The sequence below is a fragment of the Solanum lycopersicum genome, chromosome 5 (assembly GCF_036512215.1).
Source record: "Solanum lycopersicum chromosome 5, SLM_r2.1".
In the NCBI taxonomy this organism is placed as follows: domain Eukaryota; kingdom Viridiplantae; phylum Streptophyta; class Magnoliopsida; order Solanales; family Solanaceae; genus Solanum; species Solanum lycopersicum.
The window spans coordinates 5,954,697-5,978,418 of NC_090804.1; the positions used below are offsets into that span (position 1 = coordinate 5,954,697).

Genomic DNA, 23,722 nt, shown 5'->3' on the forward strand with positions numbered 1-23,722 from the left:
AAAACGGAGGGAGTAGCTCTAAACCATTGATCTTCTTTTTTCTTCAAAAAAACTACCTAATTACACAATATTTCTATCATATTTTGCTTATTTTCTTTTATAATTTGAAATAATTACATATTATCTCAATAATTAATAATTTTAATTAACATACACTTAAACATATTTATCTATCATTTTGTTTGGGTGGTTGTTACATGTTGTTTCTAATGGATCGTATTGCATTCTAACAATGTGATTACATTAAAAGTCATTCCATAAAATAAATCTTTTTTGTTACTTAACTATAGATTTAATCAATCTAAGTAATAAAATTTAAGTAACAATCAAAACAAACATTATACTTAAACTAACCATATAATACAATACAACGGGTACAACCATTCAAATTACACATAATTTTGACTTATGTATCTCAAGTACCTATAAATGAGAATCAAAATTTGGAATAAATGATAATTTAAGAAAAACACGCAAAAATATGTAATTAAGCTCTAAACTAGTGAAATTTGAGGCTTTTCGCCAAAGAGAAATATACAAAATTTTCCATAATAAAATTCTTCCCTATGAATTTATTGTTTGCCAGAAGTAGAAGAGAAATAAACAAGTTAGGCATAAAAAAAAGCGACAATGCTGAATGCTTCTTCTGTTTGCTAGTATTAATTTACAGGCAAATGTCAAATCCAGTTGTATAGTATATACTCTTTGTGGAAGAGTTGAAATTTAGCAGAAAAATCCAGTACTACTCTGCGTCTGCAATGCTAACATCTTTCTCAGCCGGAGCTGGTGGAGCTACGCCGCCGGCATTAACCAATTTGAAATGGTTGAATTCGAGGCGTTTAACGATCTGGGCTGGCTGTGATTTTCCGGAATTTCTACCTAAACAAGTTGAAAATATCAAAGACCCGTATGCTAGAAAGTTGGCTTCACGAATTGAGAGAATACCAGTACGTTTTTTCCACTCTCTTTTTAAAATGTGTGTATTTTTTCTTTTAGTGGGTGTGAAGCTGATTTCCGTTGTTTTCGATGTGTTTGAAGTATTGGAATCAATGGGTGTGAAATCTGTACTTTTTGTTGAAATGGGTTTGTGCTGATTGGTTAAAAAATCGTTTCTTTTGATAAATTTAGGATCTAATATCAGTAGATTAAGACTTGCATCATGCATGCAAGATCTTATGGATGGGGTAAAGGTTGGGGTAATGTTTGTTTTCATCCTATACTGGCCGGACTTTATTTGCGGAATTACACTGAGTTTGTTGCTGTTGTTGGTGGTGGTGGTGGCGGCGGTGATCGTGGTCGTATCACCTTGTGTGCACGGGGTACTTACTACCTCTCGCGTGTGTATTGGATAATTTTGTGACTTTGGCAAATGGGATGTTATGATGTCTATGCCTGAGGATGTCAGACATGGATGGGGTGTGTGTTGGAGGACAAGGAGGAGTGGATAACCACTTATGGAACTCGTTTTTGTAGTGAAAATATTTTCCTAAAATTTTAACCAACCAAATATGGAAAATTGGAAAAGGGAAAACATGTGAAAGTTTTACAGATATGACAGGAAGAAGTGTTGGATGTTGGGAAGGAGAGAATACTTTCTATTTGGTCATGGTTGTTTAGGAATACGGCAGATGTGCATCCAAGATTTTGAGACTGGTATGTTTACTACTGCACCTACTTGTTTGACAATGCATGGGGAATTAATATGAAGATACATTGTTAGAATCTTTTCGGATATATCACACACAATAACTAGATGAATGCCGCGGGGGTGGATATTACCATTGCTGTGATGAAGGTGTTTGCCCACGATCCACAAGTTAATCAGTCTTCTTGTATGAAATATGTATTTTCTTTTTAATCGTAAACTCAGAGATCTAAATATTTTGCTTCCCCTGTTTTGTATTGATTTATCTAAATATCTGCTTCTCCTGGTTCATTTAGGTAAACTTTTCAAAGGGTTGTGTCATGAGTAGTTGTGTGAAGCCAAAAGAACAGAAAGAGGCCAATCCAGTTGTACTTCTCCATGGTTTTGATAGGTATGCCTCGTGCTATCCTAATAGTATTGATCACTTTCTCTTGCTGTGTTCTGCTGTTCATTATACCTCATTGTTCAGCACATGTTTAGAGTGGAGGTACACGCTTCCATTGCTTGAGGAGGCTGGTTTGGAGACCTGGGCAGTTGATATCCTTGGATGGGGTTTCTCTGATCTAGGTATATTGTTTTGTTCAAGCACTTTCGCAATATTCATTTTTCAAAAAGATTTTGCGAACAAAGACTCAGGATTTGCTCATAGTTTCATCCCTTTATGTTTTCTTGTGATTTTTAAGGAAGGCTTCCTTCGTGTGATGTAGCTTCCAAGCGTGATCATCTTTACCAGGTACCTACTGATTTTGTCGAATATATGTTCTAATCTAGTGTTCAAAACAGCCTCTCTACCCCACTTAGGTAGGGGTGAGGTCTGTGGTGCCCCTTACCCTCACCCTCCCCAGACCCCAATTATAGGACCACATTGGGTATGTTGTTGTATTTGTTCTAATCCAGTGCATACAAACTTGAAAGGCTGGAATTAGTCTCTTTTATAGCAAATCCTAATAAATGTAAAAGTAGCTTATACACGAGTAAGCCACAAGTGGTGCTTGGGGAGGGTGGTGTGTACACAGCCTTACCTCTACGGTAGAGAAGAAGTAGCCTATATAAGTACAGAATTAAGTTAACAGTCACATTTAATTAGCTTGAGTAGTGAGGCTTAGTAAATTGGACTTAATATGCAGGGTTAGGTTCTACAATTACACTTTGTTCAGTAGTATAATATGATATCACAGTTATGTAGCATCATAGAGGAGCTCTCTTACTCGATAGAGACCCAACTTAGGAATGATGGTGTAATGTTTACTTCGATTAAGTTTATCTGGGAAATAAGACCCAACTTATGAATAATGGTGTTAACGGTTCTTCTTTTATCTTTTCTTTTTTTCAAAAAAAAAAAAAAAAGAAAAAAAGAACCGTTTACACGTTTTCTAACTTTTCACTCTCATTTTTCTTTCAGCTGTGGTCTACCTACATTAAGAGGCCAATGGTGCTTGTCGGTCCGAGTCTTGGATCTGCTGTTGCTATTGACTTCTCTGTCCACTATCCAGAAGCTGTAAGTATGTTCAATGACTGTGAATTCCTATCCAGATTTTATAGATTTGTTTCTACTTTCTACTATTAAGGAGGAATCATTTTATTGCTAACTCCGAAGTACTTATACTTCATAGGTGGATAGGCTGGTTTTAATAGATGCAAGTGTTTATGCGGAAGGTACAGGAAAGCTCGCAACATTACCCAAAGCAGTAGCTTATGCTGGGGTGAGTCTTCCCCTAGTCCTCTCAAATAAAGAGATGCATTCTACTCAACTTTGACCATTTGATGTAACTGAACATCTTTATCATAAGGATTGTTGCTTCACCAATAACTTGGTTTATGATTAGCTTTAAATAAAAACGAGAGAGGCTTCTTACCTATTCATTAATTGATCCAAGATTAGCAATTTAGCATCCCTTGTATACTGAGGCTCTTTGTTGGTCAGATCTTTCCCTTAGTGCTGCAAAACACCAAATGAAGAAAGAACCTGTTCTAGATACATGGGGGACTACTACACGAAGGGATATATTCTGATCCAAATCATAGATACAACATGTTTTAAAATATGTTTACAGCATTCTTCTAGTATCTTCCATCTATGATTTTTCACTATTATGACAAAAACCTGTTGCAGGTCTACTTGTTGAAAAGCATACCACTTCGCTTATGTGCAATATCATTGGCTTTCAATGGCTTACCATTAAGTACATGTATAGACTGGACTAATGTAAGTATTAACACTCTGATCTTTAAGAAACCTGAATGCGTGAAGCTCAGATGTTTAAAAGGTGTCTCTGCACTACTTGTTTTATCAAACCTTTTGATTACATGATTTCATATCCAGATAGGTCGTTTACATTGTTTATTACCTTGGTGGGAGGATGCTACAGTGAATTTCATGATCAGCGGAGGTTACAACGTCATTGATCAGATAAAGCATGTATGTGGAAATTTACTACTAAATAATCTTAATGGCTTCTTATCCACCTTTATTACTTTCTTTTATCATCACTATGTTAACAAGCAACATTTTCTTGCTGTAAAAGATTTGGAGAAATAATGTGAAATGTTGGGTCGATATACAAAAACTCTTGCTGTAAATGATTTGGAGAAAAAGATGTGAAATGTTGGAGTCTATATACAAAAACTCATGCCAAATGGTCTTGTCTGTCCATCATATTGGCATACTGTGAAGTTCACCTGTTTTCTTCAGCCACAACTATTAGGTGGAAACCATGCCACTTGCTTCAAATAGTTCCTCTTTTCTATCCAATTAATTATCAGTTTTTGTTTTTTTGGTTGTCCCAAATGATATCAATTTTGAAGGAAAAAGAAAGTCTCCTATATACTTATCACATAGACAAAAGCTTGCTTATGTCAGATTTTTTCCCATTAGTACAACATTGTACATTTTCAATTTCACCAAAACTGCTATGATATGAAAAAACAAAATTGAAAAAATCCAGGGTTAATGCTATCTCCTGTTTAATTTTGCATGTGTTCAAGTTTCTAGGAGCTCCTGAGTAAAGATATGGTGAATCATCAATTATTTGCTCATGGTGTTGCTTAAAATTTGGTTTATTAGATCTGTACTATCATGAATCTCCAATTTTTTGTGGGTAACTTAGGAATTATTGATTGCTTTTCCCGGAAAGGTTAACTCTTGTCCCTGTGAAAAATTCGTCACCATTCTCATGCGAGGAGTTCCGTCATACAGGTCAAGCAAAAAACACTAATTATATGGGGCGAAGATGATCAGATTATTGACTACAAGCTTGGAGTGGTACGTTTCTTTCAAATTTTGGAAATATATTACTAACCTATTAGCTCCTAGCAGCCAAATATGCAGTAAATGGAGTAACTGAAGTATCCATTGACTTTTATGTGCTCAGCGATTGCATTGTGAAATTCCAAGTGCGAAGCTACGCCAAATACCCCAGTGTGGCCATATTCCTCATGTGCAGAAGCCTGATGTTGTCTCTAGGTTGATCACGGAATTTGTTCAGTCTGATCAATCACAAAGGACGAAACCTAACACTGTCTCCACCATCTCTTTTCCTGTGATTACTGGTACTTGTAAAAGCGGATGTTTAGCATATCCAAATTGACTTTCTGGTTCAACATAGTGATGAGGTTTGTTTGCCAGCTTCAATGATGAACTATGATTTCATTCTTTAAGCAATGTCGGCAATATTACCAACATAGGGAAGGTGCTTTGGCGTCCAGTTCCAGTGTAACAAACTGAACACTTGAGCAATCAGCTAACTACTTCAGCATTCTGGTACATATTTCTTTCAGTTTTACTTCAATACCCAGAGCTAGAGTTTATCGCCAGTGAGGCATAGCCTGGATAAGCCTTAGTAGGCTGAGTTACTCAAAACCTTTGCTGGTTGGAGGTAGCAGCTGAGGGAATATTCGAGGAGCACGCAAGCTGGCAAACGCCATAGTTATGATTTTTTTTAGCTTGGGGCAGTTGTGAACTTTTGTTGTGTAATATTCTCTTAAATTATCTTAGTTGAGGCATACTGTTAGATGGGAAGTTAGTTGAACGATATATGTTACTAGTATTTGTCATCTTTTTGTTAAAAGAATAAGCTTTTCTGCACTAATGGTTGCATGGTTTCCTATTTTTTGTGCCATGTTCATGTTTCCAGATGATTTCTCTATTTTCTTGTGACGTGGACATACTCAGTATAATTCCACCAGTGAAGTCTGAAGAGGGTAAGTTATACAATTTATATGTCATACCTTTGTGGGTAGATAGTTTATTTCCGATAAATCCTCGACTCAAAGAGCAGTTACATGGAGCAGGGTTATTAGAAGAATATGATAACAAAGTATTAAATACAAAGCAAATGAAGCAACAAATAAGATAAAAGATATTATAACGATAGATCCTTAACTCAAAAGAAAAGTTACTTTAGAGAGATACAAGAAAATTATGACAGTAAATGTCGAGATAAAAAGTCGATAAAGCAACATATATTACTCCATAGTGAAGATGTTGAGGATCTCCATTACTAGGAGTAGAAAAGCTTTAGAGAATATTTAGGATAATGAATATTGATCTATATCATTCAATCTGTGTGAAGAGCTGTATATCCACAAACTGATAAAAGAAAAGAGAAAAAAATAACTAACTAAGATTCCTTTTCCCTAATTAACTTGTAACTAACTTCTGTAACTATCTCAAATACAATCAATTAATTATTTACATTGCTTATTTTCATAATCTCAACACTCCCTCTCAAGCTGAGAAGTGGAAAATATATTTTTCATTCCAAGTTTGTTAATTAGCAATTCATGTCGAGGCTTGCACAGTCCTTTAGTGAGTATATCTGCTTGTTGCTCCTTAGTTCCTATGTGTTTAGTCTGAATGAGTCCCTCCATGATCTTCTCCCTTACAAAGTGACAGACTATATCAAAGTGTTTTGTTCTTTTGTGAAAGTTAGGATGTGCTGCTATTTGGATAGCAGTTTTACTATCACAAAACAGTTGAACAGACAGCTTAACTTTACTCCCAATTCCTTGAACAATCCTTTCAGCCAAACTATCTCAGCTACTGTGGTAGCCATACTTCTGAACTCTGCTTCTGCAGAACTTCTTGACACTATGTTTTGTTTCTTTGCTTTCCAAGACACCAAAGCATTTCCCAACTTGACTATGTCGCCAGTCACTGATTTCCTGGACTCTATACATGCTCCCCAGTTTGAATCACAGTAAGCTACAAATTCAGACACATTGTTGCTTGGCATGAACAAACCAAGACCTGTTGTACCTTTTATGTATCTTACCACTCTAAGTGCTGCTTCCATATGAGAATTTTTTGATGAGTGCATATATTAACTAAGTGCCTACCTACCAATCTTTGATATTTTCCATAATCATCAAGAGCTTTATTTTCTGTATTTATTCCTATGCATTCATCAAACACAATGGATGTCAACTTGTGATTGAACTCTAAGGGAGTGGATGCAGGTTTACACCCTGCAAGTCCAAGTTCAGATACAAGTCCAAGTGCATACTTTCTCTCTCATTTATAAGAATGCCATCTGTATTTCTGAAAAATTCAATTCCAAGAAAATATTTCAACTCTCCAAGATCCTTCATTTTGAACCTGTGTTGTAAGTCTTTTCTAACTTGTTGTATGAGATTTAAGTTGCTATCAGTGACCAAAAGATCATCTACATATACAAGTATGACAAAAAATTCTTTCCCTAACTCTCTTTGTAAACAATGAATAATCATAATGAGATTGCAAGAACCCCATATCAATCAGTGCTTCAGTAAGTTTTAGGTTCCATTGTTTAGGGGCTTGCTTCAGTCCATATAAAGACTTGTGAAGCTTGCAAACCACGTGTTTCTCCCCCTGGTTTGCAAAACCCTTAGAAATTTGCATGTAGACCTCCTCAGAAAGATCACCTTGTAGAAAGGCATTAAGGACATCCATCTGAAATATATACCAACCAGCAAGGGCAATAACAGACCTGACAGTAACATTTTTGCAATAGGAGAAAAAGTTTCAGTGAAATCTAAGCCTTCTTGTTGATTATATCCCTTAGCAACAAGCCTTGCCTGTTATCTCTCAACCTCCCCTGAAGTTTTGTATTTAATCTTAAACACCCATTTACAACCAATAGCAACCTTAGCAGTAGGAAGAAGAACAATAGATCAAGTTCCATTACTTTCAAGAGCAGTAATTTCATCCTGCATAGCAGCCACCCAAAGAGGATCTTGACATGCTTCTGAGTATGTATGAGGTTCTAAAATGCTAGAATAAGTAGCAAGAGAGACTCTATAGGTAGAGGATAAGGCTGAATATGAAACATAGTTTGAAATAGGATATAGGGATGCATTTTTGGTTGTGGGAGTAACATAGAAGTCTAGCCAAACAGGAGGTTTAGACTGCCTAGAGGATCTCCTAGGAGGAGCAACAAATGGAACAACTCTTTCAGAATCACTGACTTCAAAAGAAACAATAGTTCTAACAGATGTAGGAAACTGAGAAGAAGAAGGTGAACTAGGAGTAGATAACTCAGGATCTAAATCAGCAGGAAGAGTAATAATAGGAAACAAAGAATCAAGATAAGATTTGAGATTTTTGAAAGAAAATATCTCTTTTTTGAACACAGTTCTCTACTTACAAAGAAGATTTTGGAGCTGAAATCATATAAGATATACCCTTACTGAGTAGAAGAATAACCCATATGAATAGCAGGGATAGCTCTAGGGACAAACTTATCAAGTCTTTTGGGGTCAGTAGCATAACATAAAGAACCAAGAACTCGCACATGACTAAGAAAAGGAGCATGACCATATAACATCTCATATGAAGACTTGCCTTTGAGTAAGTTGGTAGGTAACCTATTAAGAATGTATACTGCTGCATACACACACATACCCCAAAATATAATAGGAATACAAGCCTGAAAACTTAAGGCTCTAGCCATGTCAAGAATGGATCTATGCTTCCTCTCAACTACATCATTTTGTTGAGGAGAATGAACATACGAACTTTGATGCAAAATCCCATGCTCTCTAAATAAAGCATTTACTTTGGGAACTAAAAAATTCTGTTCCATTATCTGATCTTATACACTTGACAATGGTTCCAAACTGAGTCTTGACCATACAGATAAAATCTCTCAACAAGACAATATAATAAGACTTAGTGTGCATTAAGGAAATCCAAGTATATTTGGATTTGTCATCTACCAGTGTTAAAAAATACCTTTTCCCACCATTGTTAGGAACCCTATAGGGTCCCTATACATCAACGTGCACTACGTCAAAACAAGCATTAGACAGAGACACACTTGTAGGAAATGGTAATTTTATTTGCTTTGCAATAGGACAAACAGTACAATTGTGGTCATTCATAGGTCCATTCTGTAAACATTGTATTCTACCGAGAACTGTGAAAGGGGCATGCCCAATCTCTTATGCCAAAGATAATTTAGTGAACAAACAGAAGTAAAGCTGATAAGAGAACTGATACATGAAATCCTAGTAATATTGTCTTGTAAAGTACTTGATTGTAGCTCTGTATTGAGAAGATATAAACCTTGATCTTCCTTACCAATCCCAGGACCCTCCCACTGAAGAGATCATGAAAGATACAGAAGTTAGGGAAAAATATTACTGCACACTTTAGTTGTTTAGTTAGTTGGAGACAAATAATAGGTCATACTGAAAATCTGGGATAAAGAGAACATCCTTCACTAGTTTATCCTTAAGAACTAGTGAATCTCCAACATGACTAATAGCCACCTGAGCACCAGTAGGAAAATTTACTTTCATATCACTTTTAAATCCAAGGTCTGTACACTGTTTCATAAGAATCAAACTGTGAACCATATGGTTTGAGCACCTGTATCTATAATCCAGTTGGAATGAACCACATCAGATGTGAGAGCTATAAAAGTACCTGATGAACTTGCAGTTGCAACATTTGCCATAAAATCTGCTTTCTTGCCTTTTCCTTTGCTCAACATATGTATAATCTGATTGTATTGTTCATTTGTAAAGAGTGACATGCCTTGTGTATTTAGTGAGAGATTGTTAGGAGAGGTACCATAGGACTTAGCATTAGTACTTACAGAGGAATCATCATAGGCTCCACTTTCAGGAAGCTGATGTCCTCCAGTAGCAGCACTGTTAGCATGAGAAGAAGATCCTCTTTTCTTCTTAGGATATCCATGAAGCTTATAACAAGACTCATTTGTATGTCCTCTATAATGACAATAGTCACAGTAAAGATTTGATCTTCCTCCTTGTCGTGCATCACCATTATTTCTAGGTCTATAACCACCCTTTCCGTTAGAGCCATTGCTAGGATAGTAAGTAGGACCTGAACTAGGACCACTACTGTTATGATATCCACCACCATGACAACACATCATGTTACTAATAAGAGTAGTTTCTGAGAAAGATTCTGTAGAAGAGGAACTACTACTAACACCATCACTCTTTGACTTTCTACATTTATAATCATAGTATAGGCTTGATTAACATTTGGTACAGGAATTTGCATTAACACTTGACTCTTAGCACGAGCATAAGACTCATTTTGACCCATCAGAAATTGCCACAACTTTTGAAATTGAAAATGATCAGCATACTGTTTGGATTCTGGACATGCACAGAAGGAAGGTGGTATAAGTGTTTCAAATTCATCCCAAATCTCTCTAAGCCGGGAAAAATAATTCTATACAGAAGAAGTTCCCTGATACAATGTAACAGTCTCCTTGTGAAGATAGAATGCCCTAGATGAATTAACCTTATCAAACCTTTCTCGAAGATCCTCCAAACAGTTGTGCATCAGATCTATAAATCATAGTGCTAACTAGACTTTTAGACACAATATTCATAATCCAACCTAGAACAATAGCATTGCATCTCTCCCATTGATCATGCATGGAGGGAGGATACATGTCCTTAGTATAAGTTCCTAACAAGAAACCTAGCTTATTTTTACCAAGTAACACAAGCTTCAAAGATTTGCTCCATAACGAGTAATTTTCAGAACCTAGAAGTTGAATTGAAATAAGCATAGAACCTTGAGTATCGGAAGGATGGATATACAGAGGATGATTGTGATTGATTGAAGCAGAACCTTGAACTTCAGCAATAACAACAGATTTATCCTCAATTGCCATTACGAAGAATCACTGTAACGAGAAGATGAACACGATCTTCAATTTAAGGCAAACAGAGAAGAAGAAGAAGAAAATCTAGCAGAGGATTACAACGAAATTCCTACTGCTATGATACCATGTTGAGAATCTCCATTAATGGGAGTAGAGAAGCTTTAGAGAATATTTGGGAGAATGAATATTGATCTATATCATCCAATATGTGTGAAGAGTTGTGTGTATATATACACAAACTAATAAAAGAAAAGAGAGAAAAAAAAGTAACTAACTAAGATTCCTTTTTTGTGACTAACTTGTAACTAACTTATGTAACTAACTATCTCAAATACAATCAATTAATTATTTATATTGCTTATTTTCATAATCTCAACAGTAGAAAAAAAAACTAGCGGACCACTTAAATACCATTACTAGTGAAGCGAGAGGAAATTTGAAATAATACTCAACTATCTACTGACATTTCAAGTAATGTGATAACGTGTATAATAAACATGAAAATTTCACAATTTTATAAAAATTAATCAATTTTTAAACTCTTCTTATAAGCTAATCATATATTATTATAAGCATGAAGGTCAAAACTTAAAAGTTGAATTACCATTTTAGCCTTATACTTAATTAAAATATTATAAAATAATTAATTAATTAAATATTAAATATGTTTAAATTGTTAATTAAGTTGATTCACTTATTGTTAAAATAATGTAGGACAATGAATAGCTGTAAAAATAATTAATTATAAAGTTATTACGAAAACGTATTAGAGAAACTTTTCATTTCTCTATCTGATCAGTTTTAGGTGTAATTTTGTCATAATGTGTATTAATACCACATCTCCACTATCTCATCATTAATATTCACACCTTCATAATCTTTCCACACTCTCAAGAAGTTGATGGCACTTCTTGGATCACTTAATTTGTAATGTTTTTATCTTCTATTAGCAGATTCTCTATTTTCCTATATTATATATTATACTTTCTCATGTAATCATGTTATCTTTATTTTTTTTTATATGAGTTTGTTATGCTCAATGTTTTATATATCTTTATTTGAACTCATCTAAATTGTTGAATATTTCAACTACTAATAAATTTTTTAAATTTGACTTTTTTTTTATGAAGATACAATTAAGAAATGACGCTAATATTTCATAGTGATGATGCAGTAAGTGAAGCAACACAGATTGAACTGTTTCAAGTGGTATCAATTTTCAGGTAATAAATCATTGTTCCTTATATGCAATTAATTATTTTTGTGTAAGTTGATATGTTCTTAATAAAATTTTGGTTTGATTTTTAAATAAAATTTTGTTTATAGAAGTTGAGACGGTACACTTAATTGGATTATCCAAAAAAGGAATCTTTTACACAAGGACAAGAAGAAAGACTTCTAGCTTTATCACTGCATTCATGACAATCAATGGAATATCCTACAAGACAAAAAGTTGATGTGATTCTGTACAAGTGAATCCAACTCACTAACAAAAAAATTAAAGAAAGAAAAAAATGAACATGAAGAGAATAAAAATGAAGATAAAGAGAATCAATGGTGTCTTATAAGTTGATGAACCACTGTAACTTCATTATTTTTTGAATTTACGAGGAAATGAATTATTGAAGAAATTTGTGAAATGTACATATATACCTTTGGGTCGGTAACAAATGTGATTGAAAGTAGTATTTTTTCATGCATAATAGCTAATTCTTGATATATATATTGTTTAAATTTATTATTTGCACTACAAACATTGTATGAAGTATTTTAGGATAAACGTGCAAAGCACGTTTTCGGAAACTAGTTATAATAAATAAATGTTGGCGTTATCTTGGCGCCACATGATTGGATAAATATTATATGGGCGCCTTTTGGTGTTCTTTCTCTTCTCAGTATGAGTAGTAGAAAAACCGGTGGCCACCGTGCACGGCTGAGCGACTGAGAAACAAAGAATATGCTGACATTTTTCTCAGCCGGAACCAGTGGTGCTCCTCCGCCAGCATTTCTACTAACTGGAACCAATTTGAAATGCTCTTATTCGAGGCGTTTAACGATCAGGGCAGGTGAATTTCCGGATTTTCTTCCTATACAAATCGAGAATATCAAAGACCCTTATGCTAGAAAGCTGGCTTCACGAATTGAGAGAATACCAGTAAGTTTTTTATTGCTGCTGTCTTTTTTGGGGTTAATTTCTAGATAGTTTTCTGTGTTTTCTCAAGCAAGTAGTAGAATTTTTTAAGTGCATTAAGAATTGTGATTCAATTGGGGGAAAATTCTCTACTTTTTATGAAATGGGTTCTGTTCTGATGAGTAAAGTTTTGTTCTTTTGGATTATATTATCACAGAGGTAGAAAAATCGAAATAAGGAAGTAAAGAATGTTTTTGAATCTTGTGGTTTTAAGCTAAAAATATGCTGAATGTACAAAAAAAAATGTCACTTAATCTTATAAAGTTGAAATTAAAGTTTTCATATTCTTTTTGAAACGGAAGTAGAGCTTTAGAACCTAAAATCAGTAGCACAAGATTTGTGCATGGATGCAGGTACTCATTGCAGCTATAGGGGTTACCTTTATGTCTCTGCATGTCGATGTTAGATATGGATTAGGTTACAAGGAACGATAGAACTCTTATTTTTACTTTTTTATCTTCTTAAATTGTTCTCATTCCAGCTCATTTTATGACTGTATTTAATTGAACCTAGAATCTGAAGATGCTAATTTGACTTAAATATTTTTTGGCGGTAGTGCAAGAAGATAATTCAGTAATTGTTAAAAAGTTGTTTTGATTGAGGTAACATCCCAGTCTGTAATTTAGATAGCTCAATGAACTTTATTTCTTGAAAGCAGTATAGAAGTGGCATGGTATCAAACATTTCAGGACATCCCTAAAATGGAAAGAGTATCATATATTTGGGATATCCATGATTTTAAGACTTTGGGTGCAGACTACTACTGGACACTACTTTGTGACGATGTGTGCTGACTTAGAATGAGTGTTATCTCTTATAAGTATTCCCCTGTTCACACACACAGTTGGAACAAAATGGAGCGGGTGTGAGTGCACCCATTGCGGTAGTGTACCCGCTGTCATAGAGGTGTCCACTCATCATATGCAACTTAATCATTCTTTTCTTTTATGTATTCTGTTCTTATAATCCTAACAAAGTCACATATCTAGATATATTGCACTGGATCGAATCAATTAACTCTTTCTTTATAAAGTTCTGGGTACTGCCTTTGTTTGATGGTCCAGCTTCATTGCTGGTTCATTTTAGGTAAACTTATCGAAGGGATGCATCATGAGTAGTTGTGTGAAGCCAAAAGAACAGACAGAGGCCAATCCAGTTGTGCTTCTCCATGGTTTTGATAGGTGTGCCTCATGCTAAGCTATGAATTTTGATCACTTTCTCTTGCCATGCTCCTGTTGTTCATTATGCCTCATTGTTCAGCTCATGTTTAGAGTGGAGGTACACTCTTCCAATGCTTGAGGATGCTGGATTGGAGACATGGGCAGTTGATATCCTTGGATGGGGTTTCTCTGATTTAGGTATGTTATATCTTGTTATAGCTTTTTCTCAGTTCTTTATTTTTCAAAAAGATTCTGCAAACAAAAACGAAGACTTGCTCATGGTTTGTATTTTTTGTTTCCTGTGATATTTAAGGAAGGCTTCCATCGTGTGATGTAGCTTCCAAGCGTGATCATCTTTACCAGGTACGTACTGATTCCGGAATATATGTTCTAACCTAGTGCATACGAACTTTGAAAGGTTGGAATTAGTATCTTTCAACTTTCATTACACATTCTGATAAATGTGAAGTTACATCTAAGTTCAAAATTAAGGTAAATCTCTCAATCTTTTTTCCTAGTAGTGTAACTATAATACTTATGCAGGGTCATGTACATAGTTATGCCTCATTGTGCATTGTGCAGTGGTATGATATTACAGTTATGAAGCATTAAAAAGGGGCATCCTTGCTTACTTGGCACAGGTCTACGCTTAAAAATATTGAAGTAGTGTTTCTTTGTCTAGCTGTAGAAACCGTTAGAAGTCTGATAAGGGCCAGGCATATCTTCCTGGCCTGGCCTTAAGACCATGTTGAACATTTACTGGGATATTACATTTCTTAAAAAAAATTCAGCTTACATGTTTTGAAATTCGCTGTCTTGTTTGTCTTTCAGCTGTGGTCTACCCACATCAAGAAGCCAATGGTACTTGTTGGACCTAGTCTTGGATCTGCTGTTGCTATTGACTTTTCTGTTAAATATCCAGAAGCTGTAAGTTCATTCGGTAACTTAGGATCCCTGTTCAGATGTTGTAAATTACTTTCCTGTATGAAGAAGGTATTATTTTATGCTTGCTTCAAGTAGCTTTACTTTATCAGGTTGATAGGCTGGTTTTAATTGATGCAAGTGTTTACGCGGAAGGTACAGGAAACCTTGCAACCTTACCCAAAGCAGTAGCTTATGCTGGGGTGAGTTACCTCCTATTCCTCTTAAAAAAAAAGAGTACATTCTACGCCAGATTGGATGTTTGATGTAACATTACATATATGTTATAATGTGTAGTTTATTAGCAACTTGTTTTCTGATTAGCAAACTCTAAAAGTAAAGAAGAGAAACTTTTGCCATTGTTAATGAGAAATAACCTGCTGCAGGTTTACTTGTTGAAAAGTCTCCCACTTCGCTTATATGCAACTTCATTAGCTTTCAATGGCTTACCATTTAGTACCTGCATAGACTGGACTAATGTAAGTTTGACCCTTTGATCTTTTTAGAAACCTTAAAGTCATGGAGATCAGATATTCAAAATGTGCTTCTGGCATATTTTTATTCTCTTTTGTTTTACACTTCTGATTATCTGGTTTTCTATCCAGATTGGCCGCTTACATTGTTCATTACCTTGGTGGGAGGATGCATTGGTGAATTTCATGATCAGTGGAGGTTACAATGTCATTTCTCAGATAGAACATGTATGTGAAGATTTACTAAATTTTCTCAAGTTATTCCTAAATATACATGCCTTTTGTCACTTTTTTTGGCATAGACTAGTATCAAACAGCATTATCTTGCTCTATTTAATAGGCATTGATTTGATTATGAAAACTACCAATATTGAGTTTGATCTTACTAGTTTCATCTTAACATGCAATTGTTGGAGTCTAAATACAGGAACCTGTGGGCACTGATATTAGTTCTGAAAAATTTGTTTAAATAAGAGAGATGGCATAAAGTGATACACCATAAGTTTAACTGCAAACATCTCTTGGAGTTACAAACCTATTAGCTTTAGACGTCATTAAAATCATTCATGTGGTATGTAGACTACTGTGATCTTGACACTGATGGATTCAACTTGCTTCTGATTCTGCTGTTACATGGCATTTCTAGCTGTAACTTCATTTTCTATGTTGTCTACTGGTTTCGGTCTTGTCACGATGGAAAATTGTTCAGCATTCTCATGCTAGGACTCCTGCAGGTCAAGCAGAAAACACTGATAATTTGGGGTGAAGATGATCAGATTATTGACAACAAGCTTGCAGTGGTATGTTTCTTTCAAACTTTGGATCACTAAACCTGTTAGCTCCTAGCATTCATATATTTAGTACACGGAGTGCATAACAATGATACTGAAGTGTCCATTGACTTTCATGTCGTCAGAGATTGCATTGTGAACTTCCAAATGCAATTCTACGCCAAATACCAAAATGTGGCCATATCCCTCATGTGGAGAAGCCTGATGCTGTCTCCAGGTTGATAGCGGACTTTGTTCGCCCTGACCAATCACAGAGGGCAAACCCTGACTCAGTCTCCACCATCTCAGTTCCGTCTTGATTACTGGTACTTGTGCAAGCAGATAGTTAGCATATCTCACACGTGAAGATCCAACTTCCTGGTCCTACCTCGTAATGAGGTTAGTTTGCCAGTTATAATGGTGAATATGCTCTCATTCTTTGAGCACCATCAACCTCACTGCATGCATATCGATTGTCAAAGGTGCTTTGGTGCTTTTAACACCAGTAGAGAAGTGTAATTAAACTGAATACTTGAGCAGAGTATTAGCTGAATGCTTTAGTAATTAGGATTCTGGTATATTTTTCTTCCAGCACATGCTAATCTTATTTTATATCAATTACCAGTTACTATGAACTTGTGTGATTTGCTGTTGACATATGTCTTGTTGTGCAACAAAAGTGCAGCATTTGACAAAGTTCAAAAGTAGTTACCAAGTCATTATCCCTTATTATATCATAAAAAAAACACATGCATGTGCAGTGGAGTCACCATCCAAGTAAAACAATTATAAGAAAGTTCTTTTTTAAAGAAACCAAACAAGTTTTTAGTCCAGATTCACTTTACCTTTGCCCTTTTTGCCTGCATAAACCAAACAAGGCCAAAAGTTGTTAATGCTATTTTATACCTAATCGTGGCGTTTTGGCTAGCTTATGTGCAAGACTCTTACACTAGATACATGCTAGCACATGCACTTCAGTATTCTGACCACCAAGATCCAAAATCTTGATCTCTTGTAATTTTTACTCATTACATGGACCATTACATCCCACTTTCTTCATCTCTTTATGATTTTCACTCATTTCATCCACCACTGTATGAAAAAAAATTTGTTTGATCATTATGTATGATGATTGATAGCAGGCAAAAGGGTGGTAAAGAAAAGAGGAAGGAACCCTTGTTTGGTTTATTCCCTTGTGATAAATCAAGATTCCATACACTCTGACAACTAGGATACTTGACCCTGTTTGTGCTTTACTTTAAGTTGGATTTTCAATTATACTTACAGATGTACAGGTGGGGGAACTACAGGAGTTATATTTTAATACAGATATGCACTAAATTTATCAGAGATGGTGAGTAGGGTAGCAAGTACTCATTGATAAAATTTTCTAAAATAAAAAATACATACTTCATGTCATGTCTCTACTTCTCTAGATATACAAAAAGGAAAAATCTAAAAAGAAGAGATCAGATTCTTCTACATTACTGGTACATCATACTACCCCAGAAACAGCCACATCTCCATTTCAAGAAGGAATCTAATTCCAACTTTGTCCACTCATATATGGAGATAATAAAGAGAACAAGAAGTAAATAACAAAAAAAAGATGTCCAAGTGGAAATGTGTCCAGATGATTCTCCCCCCCTGCTGACCATTGAAAAAATGCTACCCATACTTTGTGCCCAAAAGTCCATTATCATCTCATAACCTTTTTTCTTTCATTCACTGCCTCACATTCAGACTTCCTTTTTTAAATTCTTAAGCATACCATCAAGAAGCTGCTTGTAAACAAAAGTGCCATGGTGATAAAAACTCTGTTTTGATGAAGAGCCTCTGTGCCACTGCCATCTGGGTTGAAGCCACCACTTCCTGTTGGTCCCATCCCAAAAGTTGGGTTGTTAATACCTGTATTAGTTCCTGTGCCTGTGCCTGTGCCTATGCCCGTGCCAGTGCTAGTGCCGGTGCCGGTGCCAATCCCTGGATTTGTTGTGGTTCCTGGTGCATTTGGGGTTGTGGTACCTCCAGTGCTGCTGGTTGAAGTAAAAAAAAACAATATGAGAGGCCAATGTCGCACACCATCCATCCACTAATATAATCCCACAAAATGAGATCCGGGAAGGTAGAATTTACGCAGAGCAGACCTTACCCCTACCTCATAGGTAGAGAGGTTGTTTATGATAGACCCTTGGCTCTAGGAAAGTTAGTCCAAAAAAAGACATAATGGAAATACAAGAAATAACTAATAGTAACAATAGAAACAAAACAAAAGAATATGATAGTCCAAATACACGAAAAAACACATAGTAACAAAAAAGGACAAGAAACTACATGAGCAATACTACACCGTCCATACACAATATTCAATTATTAATTCTACAAGAAAATTCAAAGTCCAACTAAGATGGAACCGCCTCCAACTGGCTTGAGATTGACACTTAGTTAGCACACTATTGTTGTCATTATAGATATACCAGAGTAGGCATGTTACATGAATTATGAGAAATGGTATAAAGGACTTTGGTTCTTATAAAATATTTGTATCATGGTTGGAAAACACATTTCAACTAAAAAGACATCCATCATAACAAATGAGGAAAGTGACAAATAAAACATTAACATACAGATTATATATCAACATCAAGACAGGTCACATGGGGATAAAATATAAATGATGAATCTAACTGATCTTGTGTTTTAAAGTAATTCACACAGTTAGGACACTAAAAATGACTATTGATAGAATTAGGTTAAAAAGAAACAAAAGGAACAGCCAACAACAATCTTTAATCATGTCCTCAGAGAAAAATGTCACTATATTAGGAAAAGCTTTCAACCATTTATTCATACAGTCAAATTTATCTAGCATTAATAATTGCACCTCTTTTATGTCCTTTTTACCTAGATAGATGAATTTTAACTTCCATGTTATTACCAGCCCTGGGGGTAGGTGGATATTTATAATAACATCTTGGGAAAAAAAATCTTTTTCAAGATCAAGAAGTTGAGAGTGATGATCTACAAGGAGAAGCCAACAGGGCAGAAAAAGGGAAACATCACCATTTATTGTCCTAGAGGAAAAAAACAATTTTCTGGATGCAAGTTGAGGAGATGCTACATTCAATATTGGCAAGATAATTACAAGATCTCACATCATAAATAACAAAGCTTTAAGAATACATACCCTCCTGTGGTCTGATAACATGCAGAGCTAGAGGCTGTTGATAAAGCAAAGAAAAAAAATATGAGTGACCATTACTAGAAGAGGGGAAACAGAAAGAGGAGAAAAGTGAGTTGATTCAAGAATTTACAGGCTGGTGGAGTTGAAGTCAAAGAAGCAGTTCCACTGAAGTCACAAGTAGCACCAGTTGAAGCCTTCCTCTGGTAATAGCTATTTACAGCATAGGAGCAGTGATCTTTAATAGTGTTAGGGTTGTAGCAAGGACCATTTTGAAGGATACCAGTACAATCAGCTCCATTTCCACAGGCATAATCTATATTGTGCTGCAGAAGTGTGTCCGCAAAACCATCTTTACACACACAGTAATTAGCACCACCTAGAAAAAAAGACCACCAGAACAAATCAGCTCAAGAAAGAGAAATCATTGATAATGGTCAAGAAAAAAGACTGGATCTTTCGAATAACAAGTTCTTGAATACACCACTAAGAACAACTATTCTGGTTAAACACATGGAAATGCAGAAAAGGTAAAATCTTGAAGGGAAAGAACCGAAAACTCTAATCTTTGATAAGAAATTCTTGGATACACCACTAAGAGCAAACAAAAAGAGAATCTTGAAGTAAGAAAGCTAAAAAAAAACTCAATCTTTAAATAAGAAACTGTAAATACACTACTAAGAGCAACATCTAGTAAAAACTCATCACAAGAATAGAAATTGTTAGATACACAGTACAGAGCAAAATCTGATGAAAACCCATGGCAAGAAGATGAAAAAATGCAGGAAAAAGAGAATCTTGAAGTGAGATATCAAAAGAAATAGTTGGATACACAACTAAACATATGAAAAATGCAGAAAACAGAAGAATCTTCAAGTGAAAGTAGCAAAAGCAGCTTACTTGAGTAACCAGTTAAAGCCAAGAGAAGTATTAAAGACAGTACAAAAGCAGCCATGATTGTGCCAAGCTTTAAGAAGTAGATATGAAGATATTAGTATTCCCTGTATAAATCAAGAAGGTAAGTGAAATTCTACTGTAAAGAAGAAAGCAGAAAGATAAGATGTTTAAGGGGAACAGAGAAAGTGTGTTATAGGGATATGGAGCTCTCGAGACAAGAAAAATAGGTGGAAGGTGGAGGCTCTATGTCAATTTTGGGTGGCATTTTATATGTATAAAATCTTATGTTATTACTCTCCGTTCACTTTTATTTGTTCAAATATAATTAAAATTAAAATAAATTCACATAGTTTCCACTATATTTTAAAGAAATATACAACATATTTGGAATTTTAATCTACTAAATTAAACACTGTTAGTATCATCAACATATTATATTAAATATTATTCTTATACATCGTATCGAACAATATTTTTCATTCTAAAATTACTACTATAAAAGAATGGGAGCATGGGGTAATGTGTTTTAGGAAAGTGAGCAGCAAAAGCCAAAGCATTTTGTCATGTATTCGACTGTATGTATATGTACTCTGTACTATGTATGTCAGTGGCTTTGTTTCTCAAACGGTCATAAACTTAACTACATGGTTACTATCTAACTAAACCATGGTTCAAACTTCTTTATTTTATTTTTTGCTATGACTAGTGAAAAAAGATTTCCTCAAAAATTTCAATAATTTTGTCTCAAAAACTTTATATGTATGTTCCTCTTTAATCATACTCATCAAATTCAAGTTTCGTGTGAAAAAAAGTCTTAAGTCGTTACCAATAAAGAAAGGCCGCATAAATTTAAAATAGTTGATCTTCAATATAGATATTAAATATCGAATAAAAAAATTTTACGTTCTTGTTTTGTGTTTTATGAATTCGAAATAAGTTAAACTTTAATATAAATATCAAATATCGTATAAAATAATTTTACGTTTCTATTTTCGTTATTCTCTAAAATAACTTTAAACTAATATCTTTTTCATATTATAACAAACATTATGTTATAATAATGAAAAAGATATTAAAGACAAATGTTGTTATTATATAAGGTATGCATAAAAACTAGAGTTAATACTTTGGATGGTCACTCAACTATGCACTCTTCTCTCAGAAAGTCACTCAACTTTTAATTTTCGCTCAAAAGTTACTCAACTATGCACTTTTTTCTCAGAAAGTCACTCAACTTTGAATTTTAATTCAAAAGTCACTCAACTATCCACTCTTTCCTCAAAAAGTCACTCAATCTATTAAATTATTTTTTAATTAAAATTTATTAATATTAATTATTTATATAACAAATTAAAATTTTTGAGATAATAAATTTTACGTATTAAATTTTATATTTATTTTAAAATTATACTGAATATGTTATTTTTACGGACGAAGGTCCCTAGGCTAAACCTTTATAAAACAGAAGGGCCCCCCACAAGGGTTGTGCTGTCACTGTTTAATATAACACTTATGTGTCTCTTGGCATATCAATGGAGGTACTAGAAATCTTAGAATCTACACATAATATTTGTACAATATAATTAAATAATTTACTTTTTTTTTTTTACAATATGATTTTTAATTAGTTTTTCAAGTATCTATAATAACAAATAGAACATTGCACTTCTATAAATATGATTTAACTGTGGGAGTGATATATGAAGTGAGAAAATGCAAAAAGAAAAAAAAATATACAAATAATTGTTTTTATTAGTCAACTATCTTTTAATTCTTTTAAAGAAATAATGGGATCTAGGAAAATGACATGATCATTGTAGACATGAAGAATACAAAACAAATGAAAAGCCACGAGATTTAACGTAACTTTTAATTTGATATCCAAATTTTACTTCAAACGTTCCACTAATTTTAAATTTATGTTAATAATTTTAACTATAAAAATAAAACGATCATTACTTAATTATGAGTCTCGATCAAAGCTATCTGAAAATAGAGAATACTTACTAGTCTATCAAAATTATGTGAAGCTTATATTATTACTCTCTTTGTCCATTTTTATTTGTCATATTGCGTTTTTCGAAAGTCAATTTGATCAATTTTTAAAATTAAATCAGATTACGTTAATTTGATATATATTTTTTTTTCAAAAAATAGATATTCAAAAACTATATGAAAAAATACTATCAATTGCAATTTTTTCCATATTAATATGATTAAAATATACGCCATAGAATGTTAGTTAAAATTTTTATAATTTGACTTAAAAAAGAAAATTATGACAATTAATTCTAAACAAAAAAAATATATCTTTTATATGTTGCAATAATATAATTTTCAAAATAATCTGAATATAACTTATTTACTATATAAAGAAATAATAAACATACCTAACAATTAATTTAAGGTTAACTTACTTCATTGAATATCACAAGCACTATAATTGTCATGCACCAAAATATTAATTCTATTTCATGTCCCTCCTAAGGAATATAAAACTTATTTTCTTATATTAATGTAGCATATCATACAGAAACTGATTCAAACTTTAAATTTAATAGAGTTTGTTTAACTTCTCAAAGTTTTAAAAGTAAAAACTTATTATAATCCTAAAATTATAATTTCAAAACTTAATGTTTATTACAATTAAATATATTAGATACAATTAATCCATGATGAATAAGTTACATTCTTTAATAATCGCAGAAAATAGTAATATTTGAGCTATCAATATCATCTTCAGTAAAAATTATATTTATTCAAAATATATTTTAAATTAATTCAATTGTAAAACTAATTATATATATATATATATATAAAGTTGTAAAGTGAAGTAATCATTTATGTTAGAATTTTTCTTTTGGAAAAAAATATACGTGAGCAAAAAGGGCATATCCAACTCATATACAAATTAATTTGAAGAAGACATTTTTGAGTAAGATATATTTATTTATTGTATCAAATTAAATGAATAGACCCTTTTACGTCAAATATGAGCAAACTTTAATCATTTTATATAGTAATTAACTAAACAAATAAAATAATATGAAAAAGGAAAAAAGAATTTGAAATTTAATATACTTACAAAAAAAAAAGCTTCTTTTTCATCTTCTATCCAGCCAATTTGTTATGTTACCCATTTTCTGAAAAGAAAACAAAATAAAAATGATTTTAATTTGCATAAGATTTATCTAGAATTAGAAAAGTAGTATGCTATTTTTATTTTATTTTATTTTATTCGCTCGATGTTATTTTATATTTATTTTAAAATGCTGATTAATTCAAAATCATATTATAAAATACGTCAAAAGAGGTAATATATTCTGTTAGAGTTTTATATTTAAAGGCTTAAACTCAAA

The 23,722-nt window shown here is 33.6% G+C and overlaps 3 protein-coding genes across 7 annotated transcripts; 2 read left to right on the forward strand and 1 right to left on the reverse strand.

The window, feature by feature from the left end:
• Positions 1-566: 566 nt before the first annotated feature.
• Positions 567-5,751, forward strand: LOC101263811 (alpha/beta hydrolase domain-containing protein VTE7-like). 4 transcript variants are annotated; one of them, XM_004239416.5, is made up of 10 exons: positions 567-947; positions 1,942-2,036; positions 2,115-2,212; positions 2,329-2,378; positions 3,048-3,143; positions 3,259-3,348; positions 3,759-3,851; positions 3,969-4,064; positions 4,842-4,907; positions 5,017-5,751. In XM_004239416.5, the coding sequence occupies exons 1-10, from the start codon at positions 759-761 to the stop codon at positions 5,230-5,232; spliced, it is 1,089 nt and encodes a 362-aa protein (XP_004239464.1). In that variant the 5' UTR covers positions 567-758; the 3' UTR covers positions 5,233-5,751. The 4 variants fall into 4 exon arrangements, with proteins under 4 accessions (XP_004239464.1, XP_019069583.1, XP_025886858.1 ...); XM_019214038.3 differs by having other exon boundaries at positions 4,753-4,907; positions 5,017-5,156; XM_026031073.2 differs by lacking the exon at positions 567-947 and adding an exon at positions 1,526-1,653.
• Positions 5,752-12,622: 6,871 nt separating this feature from the next.
• Positions 12,623-16,923, forward strand: LOC101244871 (alpha/beta hydrolase domain-containing protein VTE7). The gene is made up of 10 exons (XM_004239009.4): positions 12,623-12,928; positions 14,051-14,145; positions 14,225-14,322; positions 14,438-14,487; positions 14,956-15,051; positions 15,159-15,248; positions 15,432-15,524; positions 15,651-15,746; positions 16,253-16,318; positions 16,435-16,923. Exons 1-10 carry the CDS (start codon positions 12,731-12,733, stop codon positions 16,606-16,608), a joined length of 1,056 nt encoding a protein of 351 aa, XP_004239057.2. The 5' UTR covers positions 12,623-12,730; the 3' UTR covers positions 16,609-16,923.
• A 724-nt stretch (positions 16,924-17,647) lies between these two features.
• Positions 17,648-20,955, reverse strand: LOC101245458 (PLASMODESMATA CALLOSE-BINDING PROTEIN 3). 2 transcript variants are annotated; one of them, XM_010322569.4, is made up of 4 exons: positions 20,367-20,955; positions 19,600-19,845; positions 19,473-19,506; positions 17,648-18,321 (listed from the first exon to the last, which is right to left on the reverse strand). In XM_010322569.4, exons 1-4 carry the CDS (start codon positions 20,419-20,421, stop codon positions 18,042-18,044), a joined length of 615 nt encoding a protein of 204 aa, XP_010320871.2. In that variant the 5' UTR covers positions 20,422-20,955; the 3' UTR covers positions 17,648-18,041. The 2 variants fall into 2 exon arrangements, with proteins under 2 accessions (XP_010320871.2, XP_004239059.2); XM_004239011.5 differs by having other exon boundaries at positions 17,648-18,318; positions 20,367-20,918.
• Positions 20,956-23,722: the final 2,767 nt, after the last annotated feature.

Excerpts from the sequence above, each read along its gene's own strand:
- LOC101245458 (XM_010322569.4), bottom strand. The coding sequence starts at position 20,421 with ATGGCTGCTTTTGTACTGTCTTTAATACTTCTCTTGGCTTTAACTGGT. Across the intron at positions 19,507-19,599 it reads GACTTCAACTCCACCAGCCT|CCTCTAGCTCTGCATGTTAT; the intron begins GTAAATTCTTGA and ends CTTTATCAACAG. Across the intron at positions 18,322-19,472 it reads TGTTATCAGACCACAGGAGG|CAGCACTGGAGGTACCACAA; the intron begins GTATGTATTCTT and ends TACTTCAACCAG.
- LOC101263811 (XM_004239416.5), top strand. The coding sequence starts at position 759 with ATGCTAACATCTTTCTCAGCCGGAGCTGGTGGAGCTACGCCGCCGGCA. Across the intron at positions 948-1,941 it reads CACGAATTGAGAGAATACCA|GTAAACTTTTCAAAGGGTTG; the intron begins GTACGTTTTTTC and ends TGGTTCATTTAG. Across the intron at positions 4,065-4,841 it reads TCATTGATCAGATAAAGCAT|GTCAAGCAAAAAACACTAAT; the intron begins GTATGTGGAAAT and ends TCCGTCATACAG.
- LOC101244871 (XM_004239009.4), top strand. The coding sequence starts at position 12,731 with ATGCTGACATTTTTCTCAGCCGGAACCAGTGGTGCTCCTCCGCCAGCA. Across the intron at positions 12,929-14,050 it reads CACGAATTGAGAGAATACCA|GTAAACTTATCGAAGGGATG; the intron begins GTAAGTTTTTTA and ends GGTTCATTTTAG. Across the intron at positions 16,319-16,434 it reads TTGACAACAAGCTTGCAGTG|AGATTGCATTGTGAACTTCC; the intron begins GTATGTTTCTTT and ends TCATGTCGTCAG.